We start from the raw sequence: 12,122 nt of genomic DNA, 5'->3' as shown, positions 1-12,122 counted from the left end.
ATTTTATTTCAAGTTTACTCACCTTAGCTTTCGTAAACACAAGTATTTTCTGTATGTTATAGTTCACAATGTCCAGTGCATTTCAGTAAGGGGCTGTTGGATGAAATGTTCATACATTACAGGCACTGGTGAGAAAAATTCCCATCATGGGTTTGACTGAAGCGATATTAAACTCATTTACAAAAAAAGAGTAAGAACCTCTGCAGTACAAGAGATCAGGGCGGCAAAAATATTTATTGCTATTTTGTGTACTAGGGATTCAGAGGGAGGGGGGCAGTTCACATAAGCCAATGGTATGATAGCATAGCTTCTTACCGACAGTTGTTTCGGCAAGTTTGTAGCAACTAACTTGCAGAGGAATATAGATGGCAGCATTAATGCTTTTGTAACTTCACATGAGCTACATTGACAGCCAGCAACTGATTTGCCATTGGGTAGNGCAACATTATTTATTGGGAGAAAGTTTCTCACCAGTGCCTGTAAAATAAGAACATTTCATTTACATCAATTATTAATTCTAGCTATATGTGTGAACCAGCGATTTTTTGGGAGGGAGCAGTAAAAAAAAATGCTGGTGGTATAATAGCATACTTTCTTACCGACAGGGCAGGTGATATGATAGCATACCTTCTTACCGACCGAGCCCTCGGCACTGGCTGCAGCATTTTTTTGTTACGAGAATTGCAGCTGTCCACCGCGGCAGCAGTGGCTGTGTTGCCCGCCAATAGCATTGAGTTGCATACCCTTGGTAGGGAAGATCATTTAGTTCAAGTTTTAGAAACTGCATATGACTTCACATGGTTACAAATACTTATGTGAAAGCACCACTCTCTGGATCATTAAATCGCGCTTGCAAAGCCCAAAAAAAGTCAAGTTTTGTTTCGATCAACATGCAGGGATAACATTCAGTATTTCTGCAGTACAATCACCACAAGTAATCATTTATTCTTGAGAAATATTATGCCAACACTTGCAACAGCTAAAATTGCATTTTAGGAACTGAGATACTTGTATACCAATTTTACTGGCTTTTATCTATAAAATAAAAATGCAAGTCAAGTTTTGTTTCAATCAACATGCAGGGATAACATACAGCTCTAACCGTTCATCATAATTTGCCAGACCCTTTCTTATTAATTGAAAATTTATTAACTTAAGACCACGTTATATACAAACAAAGATCCGGCAGATGGCCACCTTTTTAAACTTAGAAGTGAGACAGTTCAAGTTTTGCTATGTGGACAGGAAGTAACATCTTGCACATTTCCTGGAATTCTGGCAGTTCAGCAGAGTCAGAAAGTCTTTGGGAATTTGAGAGCTGACAGTTTGGAGTGGCTATAACTTAGGAGTGACTGAGTCTCATCCCCTGATCTTAATAGAGCATGCCACTGTCAACTTTAGCGTTAGGTCAGTAACTGCCAGAATCACATAGCAAAGCAACATGACTGGAAATCCACTAATTTAGGGAACCTCCTAGTTTGAAAACTAGACCAATAGCACAAGTTCGAGGAGTGGATTTCTCTTGGATGCTTTGGTTCGTGGACCTCAGGAATCAGAGAGAGAGAGATTATTCTACCAAAGAGGAGCCTGCATAAAACTTTCAGCCGATTCAGACACAAAAACTACGTCACTTCGCTACAAGTTCAATCCGCGTAAGTGTAAACTATTTGAGTTTCCTTTATGTTCAGTGTTAGCTAAAGTTAAATAAATAATAACTTAAGTGCAAAGTTGCTTGTAGTGGTTGTAGCATAAGGATCATCCTGCCCTGCCCAAGACAGGCATGTAAGACCCTAGATAAGAAGTAATCTCTACCATTACAGAGCAGAACCCTTGCCTACTAGCACCAGCACCCATAATTCTTCTCCTTTCCCTAACTTCTTGACATCTACGAGACAGGGAAGGAGGGCAGTTATTTCAGTGGACGCATCCAGGAACATGGTGCAGGTGAGCTGCAGCACAGGAAAAGGGATACAGGTGAAGAAACTATGTGACGTAAAGTTGGGCAAAAGATAGTCAGGAGTGACGACCAAGGCCAAGTTGCCAATGAAGAAAAGGACAGTTATAAGTGACAACCAATGGTGGTCAACGAAGAAGGTCAGTTATACAGTATTTCTGCAGTACCATCAACACAAATCATCATTTATTCTTGAAAAAATATTATCCCAACAATTGCAACTTGTACAAATACAGTATGAGCTTGAATATATAATATCTGAAAAATTCACTTGAACAGTGTTGTAATCCCTGATGACTTTGCATAAATTTCAGAATTTGTCCCTAATATGAAACTGATAATCTGAATAATATGAGAACTGTTTATGTTATTCTGATGTACAATAAGCAAAACAAATCACTCCAGAGTTTCATATCACATAGCAACAAAGTAATACATTCCTGGAAAATTCTGGAATGAAGAACATTGAATATCCAGACTAATGATCACTAATACCAAACTTCTTAATCACAGATTTCCCCCTGGAAAAGAAAAACATCATCAAATGAAAACCCATCAATAAAACATATTTACAGTGTAGTTTATGTTCAGATATCTCCACCAAAGATCCTGATATGTGTGTTCACAGGTCCATAGCCTCATTTTAAAGGTGAAGATACTGTCAAAATTTGATAAATGTCTAGCTTTTAATATATGATAATCAAATGTTTTCTTTAAAACAAACTCAGCAAGTAGGCAGTAACGCTTCTCACTTTCATTCAAGAGATACCCCCAGTTTGAATTTTGCCCAAAACACCAACTATCCTGACTCACTATTTTCAAGTATTTTTCTCAGCCCCTGCAGGTAAATCCCTGGACAGTACCTTAAATGGGGTCATCACTTCTTCCTGCCGCATCCAATCATTCACTGCTATACAGTTTAAATTACTCACATCATTGTTAAATAAACTACAAATAAATAAATAAATTCTGGCAACAATGTATGATAATATAACAATAAGTTAATAATTATGTATCTATTGATTGTTTCTTTACTAACTTTCACTATTACAGATTACAGCTGCTAAATTTGCCACATATGAGCTCAAGGTTTCACATCTCTTGAGGACACATCATACCTTGAAGAGTAATATTCTAATGATTATGTAATGATCTCCATCAACTTTCTGATGATGATATACCCCTGCAGGAATCTCGAGTAAACTGCATAATGAGGAGAACCATAATTTGCACTTCTCCTCAAATATTAGGATGATGAAATGGGTGGGGCATGTAGAGTGCATATGCAAAAAGAGATATGCATACAAAGTTTTGGTAGCAAAACCTGATGGTGAGAAAGGTTAGAAGATCTACGCATGGATGGTAGGATAATATTAGAAATGGACCTTAAAGAGATTAGATGCGAAGACTGAATTCATCTGCTTAGGATATGGACTAGGGGCAGGCTTCTAAGAACACAGCAGTAAAACTTTGGGTGTCACAAAATGCTGAGGCTTCCTTACACATGAGCAACCCCTCACTTCCCAGGACAGGTCTGTACCATGGAATTAAATTAGCTAGTGAAATCAAAGATGCTGACAGTATTATTTTTTTTATTGCTAGTGGGGTGGAACTAAGTCCCTTGCATTGCGGCCACTTCTGGCCTATTGTACCAGCCCCAGATGATAGGTGAGGGTGATTCTGGAGCAATTGGTGGAATGAAGATTGGCAGGGGAAACCGAAGTAATCGGAGAAAACCTGCCCCAGCACTACTTTGTCCACCACAAATCCCACTTGACCAGACCCGAGATCGAACTCGGACCACCGTGGTGGAAAGCCAGTGACTAACCGCTTGAGCTATGGCGCGGCCTTATGCTGACAGTAAGTCTTCTTAGATAAACCAGACGTAACAATACACTATACTAAGACTGTGAACTAAGCTATGTATTACAAGGATAAAAATAAGTTTCATCTCATGAACTGAATCCATGATCATGCAACATAAGATATTGAGAGGGAGAGGCATTAGATTTGTGACAGTTCACAAATCAAGGGCAGCTGCAATGCCTGCCCAAAGTGAACGAACTGTAGCAATCCATACTGGTTATTCTAATGACGCTTACTTTTGAGTCAAGTATTCACATTCAATTAGGAATAAAATTTAGCACATTTTCACTTGAATTACAAAATTTAAAATACAATATACTTACTGCTCATTCCTGCTTACACGATAGAACACTTCCAGTTTTTCAACTTTTGACAGACGGTCCAAAAATTCTTCATCGTGAGTAATGATGACCAACTGGAAGTTTTTCTGGGTCAATCTTGTATTCACAATACTGAAAGTAAGTATCAAATGTGATCAGAAACCAGGATCCACCATAAATTGGGAGTTACCACTATTACTTATCTTGTAACCACTTTAAGGTTCCAACACAGATCTCTGCATCTCTGTATATCATTCATATCATGGCCAACCAACTTGTGGCACATTAAAAATTCTTTTCATGCCTTTCTTGGGGCACATATTGGAACAATAATCACAGAAGCAAATTCTCATTCTCTTTGGGAACGTATTAACTATTTTGATGAAGTTATCAACAGATGTTAATTTTCTTTAAAATTAATGTGATGTATAATTAGAACTGTTTTAATTTATGTGCTTGAAATCCAAACATAGGTAGGTACATTCATTAATGAGAAACCTGATGGTGAAAAGCTTAACAAAGACAGCATTTCTAGATATATATAACACACTTCACCTATAGGTATACACTGCGACAGGAGACGACCATTGCAAGGCAACAGCCCAATAAACCTGCTCTTGTGACAGTGGATCTGCATGCGGCATTGAAAAAATTGTTGGATGCAACGTTTTCTGTACAGTCTATGTGGGTATATAATAAGGACCAAATCGAAGTCAGTACTTGACAGTTAGTCAGAGGATGAAGTTCGTGGTTAGTCTCTTCAGTTGCACTGTTAGATACCACTGCCAAGCAATGGCTAGTGAAGACACAGCAGACTAAGGCTTAGTGCTTGCAGTATGGATGTGCCATAGCTCAGGCACTTCGTCACCAGCTTCCCACCACGGTGGCCCAGGTTCAAGCCCATGTCATGTCAGATTTGTGGTGGACAAAGTGGCACTGGGGCAGGTATATTTCAAGTAGTTTGGTTCCCCCGTCAATTCTCTTTCTGACCACTCCACATTTATCATCATCTGTCATCCAGGGCTAGTACGATAGGCCAATTAGTGGCCAACATACCAAGTAGACTCAGTAATCTTACCCCACCGCAAGAAACTAAAAAAAAAAAATAGTATTTGCAGTAGTCATTTGTAGCGTGTACATCAGTGAAACTGCCACGAATATTTGTAGTTATAAGTGTTCAATATATCCAATTATCAATCCAAACCCTGTGCCTACTCATTAACACGTGACAATATGGTGGAAGAACTGAGGCACAACGAAGCATGGTATAAGAGGTAATAGTCTCCGGCAAGATTTGTGACGTTATATGGTAATAAAGCCTGAATGATTAGAAAATCACACAAAAAACCGATTATCAGTACAAAATATGAAATTTATACTGAGAATGGCAGATTACACATTAGATGATCATCATCAGTAATCTTTCAGACGACAGGTCCACAGTCTCTTCCAAAACAGTTCCTCCACTTAATGCGATCTAGAGCTTTCTCCTTCAAATGAGACTATCCTCTTCTGTCCCCAAAGGTCATCCAGCATCTTCTTACGTCTTCTGGTCACTTCTATACGCCCCTCTATCTTTCCTTCAATAACTTCTTTCAGAAGGCAGTTACTGCGTAAGATATGACCAATCCAATTAGCCTTCCATTCTCTTATTTCGTGTAGGATATTCCTCTGCTCACTGACTCTAAATAACACTTCTTCATTTCTCACATAATGGGTCCAACTGATCTTCGCCGTCCTTCTCCAACACCACATTTCGAAGCTTTCCATGTGTTTGTGATCTACTGCCCCAAGTGTCCAAGTTTCAGCCCCATTCAAAGCCATGCTCCAAATGTAGCATTTCACTAGTTTCTTTCTCAAATTTAAGTCCAATTTACTGGTAAAAAGATTCTTCTTCTTGCTAAATGCAGCTTTTGCCATGGCAATTAGATGATATGTGAAACAATAATTAAAACCCAATCAATAAATGTATACATAATTACTGAATTAATTAAAAATAATGAAAAATGGCATAATAATACACAGATCATGGCATAACCCGAGAGAGGAAAAAAGATTATGAAAACCACTGCATGCAACTGCAACAGGCTGCAGACCCAATACTGTCAAAACCATAATGATGATGAAGAACAGAAATACAACTTAAATGACTTCACACATTCACTTCAAAACAACACTCACTCCGCTAATGCAGTACTCAGACTTTCAATGTTTTCCCGGTCTAGATTTGTTGTTGGTTCATCAAGGGCCAGCATACCACAGTTTGAACTGAAGGTCTCTGCTAGAGCCATACGGATAATCAGAGATGCCAGGACCTAGGAAACAATATACAGATTGAAGTAGGGGAATATTATGATCCAAAGGTAAGCTTCTTGCACCACATAATCAGAATTTTCTGTTCTATGATTACAAAAAGCTAACAAATCCTGAAAATTATTACCTTACTTACTTACTTACTCATGGAGCTGAGCCCTTCTTGAGGAGCCACCAATTCTGCAGCTACTCAAGAATTTCCCAGCATTTTATGGAACCCGAAGGTTCATTACCGTGTTCACAAGAGCCCTCCACTGGTCCCTATCCTGAGCCAGATCTATCCAATCCGTACCATCCCACCATATCTCTCTAAGATCCATTTTAATATTGTCCACCCACCTACACCTTGGTCTTCCCTGCGGTCTCTTTCTTTCTGGCTTTCCCACCAATATCCTATACGCATTCCTCGTCTCCCCCATTCATGCTACATGACCTGCCCACCTCATGACTTGATCAACTAATACTTTACTTAATCCTTTCCAATTTTATGAGCATGCTAGAAGTGAAACAACATTCAGATCTGAGCCAGCACCCCAATGAAATAGTAACGTAAATTGTCCCTGTGCTCTGTTAAGCAACATACCATAAAGACATGTGAGCAGTGGAGTATAGTTCCATGCATTCTTAACCCTAGCACCAGATGGAGGTGAGAGGTCACCTTCACACCCTGCACAATTTATCAACAGAAAAAATATCCTCTACATATTAACATGCGACACATTTAATGATACGAGGAGGAAATGAATTTTTCTGTTATAAGATTTGCATCAGCAATAAATAAAAACCAAGGCCAGACAGTTGTGTAAAATTATGAAGACTGAAGCACACTTTTCCAATTTTATACATAACATGAAAATATAAATACAAAAGAAAAAACACACTAATTGATACCTTCTGCCCAGCACTGCAGCGCCCTCTCATATCAATTTCTACATCATTCTTCATCTGCACCACCCGGTAATTATAGTTACGCCTCTTGTCTGCAGCTGCCAAGTGCAAAGCAAATTAATACAGTTACAACATATCCAAGTTTCTGTATTAAACATGCATTCACATATATGCAGATAAATATGAGTGCACACATCCATACTTTTCAATTATGCACAGGAAGACTTGCATCTAATGCAAGTTACCTCTCACTGTCCCGTAACATAACCATATGTATGGAATTCTGAAAGCCATGTGTAAAACGTGAACCGGTGTGTGCTTTGGAAAATTGTCAATGGAGTGGAGAACTTTGTTCTGTAGGCACTGCAATTTCATTAGATGGGTGTCTGCCGCAAATACTCCTTAGTTATTCCCAGAATCTCGTTATAAAGCCTTCGTGCCGACCACGCAGAAAACAACCTATACTGCTGGAACATGTTTACTGACCGATCGCATAGCAACGGTCATAGTGACGACTGCATAGAAAACATTGCACTCCAATTGTTGCCTTGCACATATTTGGTCACAAGGTGTTTAACGGTCTGTTACCTAGCAAAGCTCTGTCCATCCACATTACAACAACAATATACTTCTAGGCACTACCCTTCATGGGATTACCAGCTTAGCTTCCACAGCAATCTGTTCTCCCAGTCTCCAGTCTCCAAACCACAACTTTTCAGTGCTTTTAATCAAGAAATCAAGGTGACAGCATTCCTATTTGCAAACTACTGAACCCTGAAGGGAAAGGTTATATGTGAGAAATTTTCATATGGTGATAGTGAGTAACAATTAAAAAGCCTTGATGCTTTCTTTTACGTGTATTGGGGAAGGGGGGGATGCTGATAGTCACTTATCACCAACCATCTATGTTAGTACAGACTTCAATCAGCACTGCCCAGTTATGTAGTGGGAATCCTTATTACAGGGCACCTAGGTCAGTATTCTTTGACACTTTCAAAATGCTCACACAGGTGAACTACCTGTACATATGTTCCCTTTCCTAGAAACAGCACATTAGTTAAAATAGATTCATTACAGTTTAAGTTTACCACCCATGATTTNCACAGGTGAACTACCTGTACATATGTTCCCTTTCCTAGAAACAGCAAATGAGTGCTTGTCTAGGCCTAAGTACAAGATATTTACTGCACACAATTTACAGTGACTTCCAAGTAAAGTTAAAAAAATGACTAATGTATCATGGCATGATATAAAAGAGTATGGAGATGTAGGTGAGGCTCCATATATTCTTGAGATGCCTGTGCCACTTTAAAATGCTTCATACTTCAGGGAACGAGCCATTGTGACAAAATTGGAGAAGTCAGGATAGGCAAAAGACCATTCTGAACTTGCTGCTGAAGGTTAACGACCCCAGAAACACAGATTCTGAAAACTGAATTTTGCCTTACATATGGGCCTCAATGAAAATTACATATTCCACACAGTTTCATCCACGTGTATCAAAATGTATTCTTGTCATGCCAGGTGTTTCAAACTGCTGATACTACAAGACTCCAGAAAGTCAAATGCAATGTCGATATGGTAACTAATTTATAAACAAAACAAATTATGAAGAAAGCAGTCTTCTGGGATTTGACACTGTGTATATGTGGTGTTAACCGACGTTTCGGTCGGTTAACATCGGTTAACACCACATATACACAGTGCCAAATCCCAGAAGACTCCTTTCTTCATAGTCACCACCGTGAAAGCCTCAAAACTTACAAAACAAATTATGTTAATCCATTTTGTACTAATATTTAGCCTCAGCCATGGTCCCATGAATCAGTTCCACTTGACTGTTCCAGATAATGTTATCCTTTTTATCACATAAATTTCCTTTCAGGGACAGAGGATTAATTTTTTAAAGGTTTTAATGGGTTAACACAGGCACGTGAAGAATTTTGGAATGGAGTTTTTCTTATAGTTACGATAAATGCTTCTTTTTCAGGTTCTAATTACACTGGATACAGTTCAAAATCCAATGAGTCTACATATCCCTAACAGAAAGCTGCCACTCCTAATCCCAAGAACTTATACAGAATGGCATGGCACTGGAGTGGCTATCACCTGAGAATTCTGCATCGCCTCTTGGTTATTACTGCTGACAGCAATGGCAGTGCTTTTACACCCTGAAACATGGTTTCCATAATAGGTGTCATGGAAACTGGAAAGTGTGTTACAAATTATTACGAGGGGACATGTAACACACAGATATGACACCAGAAGTTATTCTTTTATATAATTACAACACAACAACACACACAGAACTTACTTGAATGCTCAGGCACATCCGTCTTTATCTCAATGTAATCTATGTCATTTCCACGGTAAATTTGCCGCCACAATTCACGAATGATAGTGTTTATCTCTCTCATTCTTTCCTTATGGAAGTGGAGCATGGCCCACTCTGTGGCCTGATAATAACAATTCAAGTCACTTACAGCTGCTTCTTCAACCTAGAAAAATTAATATCCTTATAAGTTTTACGTTTTTGGGCATTATCCATCCTCTTGTTTATTTATTTTAAAAAAACTGTCCTGTCTTCTTTGAAAACGTTTCAGGGACTGGATTCTGTCCCTGTCCTCAGATAAACCTACTCAGTTGGGTCCAATAGACAGAGCTAGCCCCTACCTCCAGACACCTATGCCAGTTTCAGAAGTGGTTCATAAACCAAGTACAACACAAAGCATCTGTGAGAGCTAAGAGACTATTCAACTCTTGAACCTCCACACATATGAGGCCTAGCACCAGAGAAGTGTCTGGAATGAAATCATACCTGGAGAGAACCAACACTCCTTGTGGTGCCAACACAAGGAAAACAAATAGTTCCCAGTCCAACTACACTTGACGGCGCTGTAGTCTCTTGACTTCTGCTGTGATGATAGGGGTCCAGATGGGAGAGATACCCACACTGGGCTGACTGATCGGATGGTCCAGCAGAGACATGTGGGCTGATTTCTTGTATTTCTTGTATGTGGTGTTGGGCTCAATCTGCAAGACCTTTGCTTCATTCCAACATGGAGCATGGTGCATTTTGATGAAATGGCAATGGACACAGCTGAATAGACCCGCTAAATGGCTAACATATGCCAACGACACATTTGTGACATGGCCATATTGACCAGAAAAGTTACAGGAATTTCTTCAACATATCAACAGCATCAGGCCTACCATCAAATTCACTATGGAAGTTGAGGCTAATAATGCACTTCCATTCTTGGACGTTTTGGTTATGAAACGGGGTCCAAAACTGACCACTAAAGTGTACTGAAAGCCTACTCATACTGGTCGTTATCTTCACTTCAAGTCCAATCACCCACATCACGTAAAAAAGGGAGTCGTTCATAGTTTGGTCAACCGCGCGAAGGTCATATGTCAAAACCACGAGGATTTTAATGATAAAATTAAAAAAATAAGACATGATATGATGCTCAGTGAATATCCAAAGGAATTCGTGGACACTGTAATGAATCCATCAGCAAGAAAACGTCCCTCTTCAGACAGAACATACCAGGGCACTGTAGTCATTCCGTATGTCAAGGGAATCTCCGAGAAATTCAGACACATCGGGAACCATTTTCAACTCGGAATCATCTTGAAAACTAAACGTACACTCCGTGGGAAATTGATGAAAACTGGACCTGTTAGGGATGCCCAGCAGACGAAGCAGTGTGTGTATAGCATCCTGTGTGACTGCAGTACATGTTATATGGGCAAAACAAGCAGACCCCTAGAAGTACGCATTAAGGAACACAAATATAACATGACACGGGGTCTGCTGGAAAAATCTAAATTAGCCCAAGATGCATACTAGGAAGACCACAAAATTTGTTGGAATGAAGCAAAGGCCTTGCAGATTGAGCCCAACACCACGTACAGGAAAGACAAGGAATCACTCCACATGTCTCTGCTGGACCATCTGATCAGTCAGCCCAGTGTGGACATCTCTCCTATATGGACCCTGGTCATCACAGCAGAAGTAAAAAAATGTTCCAAAAATGAACAGTAATACTGCGCACTGACGGTCTGCTGTCGGGGAACGGTATGTGTTAGGATAACACCATCACAGTCATACACGAGAATCACCATTACTTTCACACTGCTGGAGTTCTGACAAACTTTTGATTTTTGTGGTGACCTGTAATGACCCCATTCGTTTGATTGGCGTTTCATTTGTGGCTCGTACGATTTGGCCCATGTCTCATCCAGCGTAAGAAAGCCTCTCCTTCGCGCTCACAGCGCTCCAAGTTGTTACAAGCAGTGTCGTATCGTAGCCATTTCTGCATTTCCGTCGAATCATGCGGAACCCATCGTGATGCAATTTTTCTCATGCCCAAGTGTTCCTTCAGAATGTGAAGCACAGTCGTATGTGCTAATCCTGTCTCTCGGGCCAGCTCACGAATTGTATGGCGGCGATCACTCTCCAGAAACGCGGAAAGAGCATAGACTTCCTCACTGACACTAGGACGACCTGGCCAATGCATGTCTGTCACATTTTGGTGTCCCTCGTTGAAGGCTTTTACCCACCTTGCCACTGTTCTGTAAGGCAATGAAGATTCCCTGCAAGCCTCCTGAAGACTTTGATGACACTGTCGTGCTGTATGGCCTCTGGCACATTCAATTTTTATCCAACTCCGTTGTTCCTGTTTCGAAAACATCGTGGCAACACTACATTAGACCGCCAGCTAACACGAGGCTCTGTTCTTCTCGTCACTGCGCATGCGCGTAATGTGGGAAGT

At 40.0% G+C, this 12,122-nt stretch overlaps 1 protein-coding gene across 1 annotated transcript in view; it reads right to left on the bottom strand.

Annotated features, from left to right (window-relative positions):
- Nucleotides 1-2,123: 2,123 nt before the first annotated feature.
- LOC111865996 (DNA repair protein RAD50) overlaps nucleotides 2,124-12,122 on the bottom strand; it is a 64,211-nt gene continuing 54,212 nt past the window's right edge. The window contains exons 24-29 of the mRNA XM_033752064.1: nucleotides 10,895-11,076; nucleotides 9,656-9,839; nucleotides 7,345-7,439; nucleotides 6,322-6,455; nucleotides 4,144-4,272; nucleotides 2,124-2,475 (exon numbers count right to left, since the gene is read on the bottom strand). Of these exons, the coding sequence (XP_033607955.1) occupies nucleotides 2,433-2,475; nucleotides 4,144-4,272; nucleotides 6,322-6,455; nucleotides 7,345-7,439; nucleotides 9,656-9,839; nucleotides 10,895-11,076 (767 nt within the window). The 3' untranslated portion in view covers nucleotides 2,124-2,432. The remainder of the gene's footprint in view (nucleotides 2,476-4,143; nucleotides 4,273-6,321; nucleotides 6,456-7,344; nucleotides 7,440-9,655; nucleotides 9,840-10,894; nucleotides 11,077-12,122) is intronic.

This window comes from Cryptotermes secundus, unplaced genomic scaffold (assembly GCF_002891405.2).
Source record: "Cryptotermes secundus unplaced genomic scaffold, Csec_1.0 scaffold72, whole genome shotgun sequence".
In the NCBI taxonomy this organism is placed as follows: Eukaryota; Metazoa; Arthropoda; class Insecta; order Blattodea; family Kalotermitidae; genus Cryptotermes; species Cryptotermes secundus.
The sequence above is the reverse complement of the archived record's forward strand: the minus strand, read 5'-3'. Positions and strand labels throughout refer to the sequence as shown.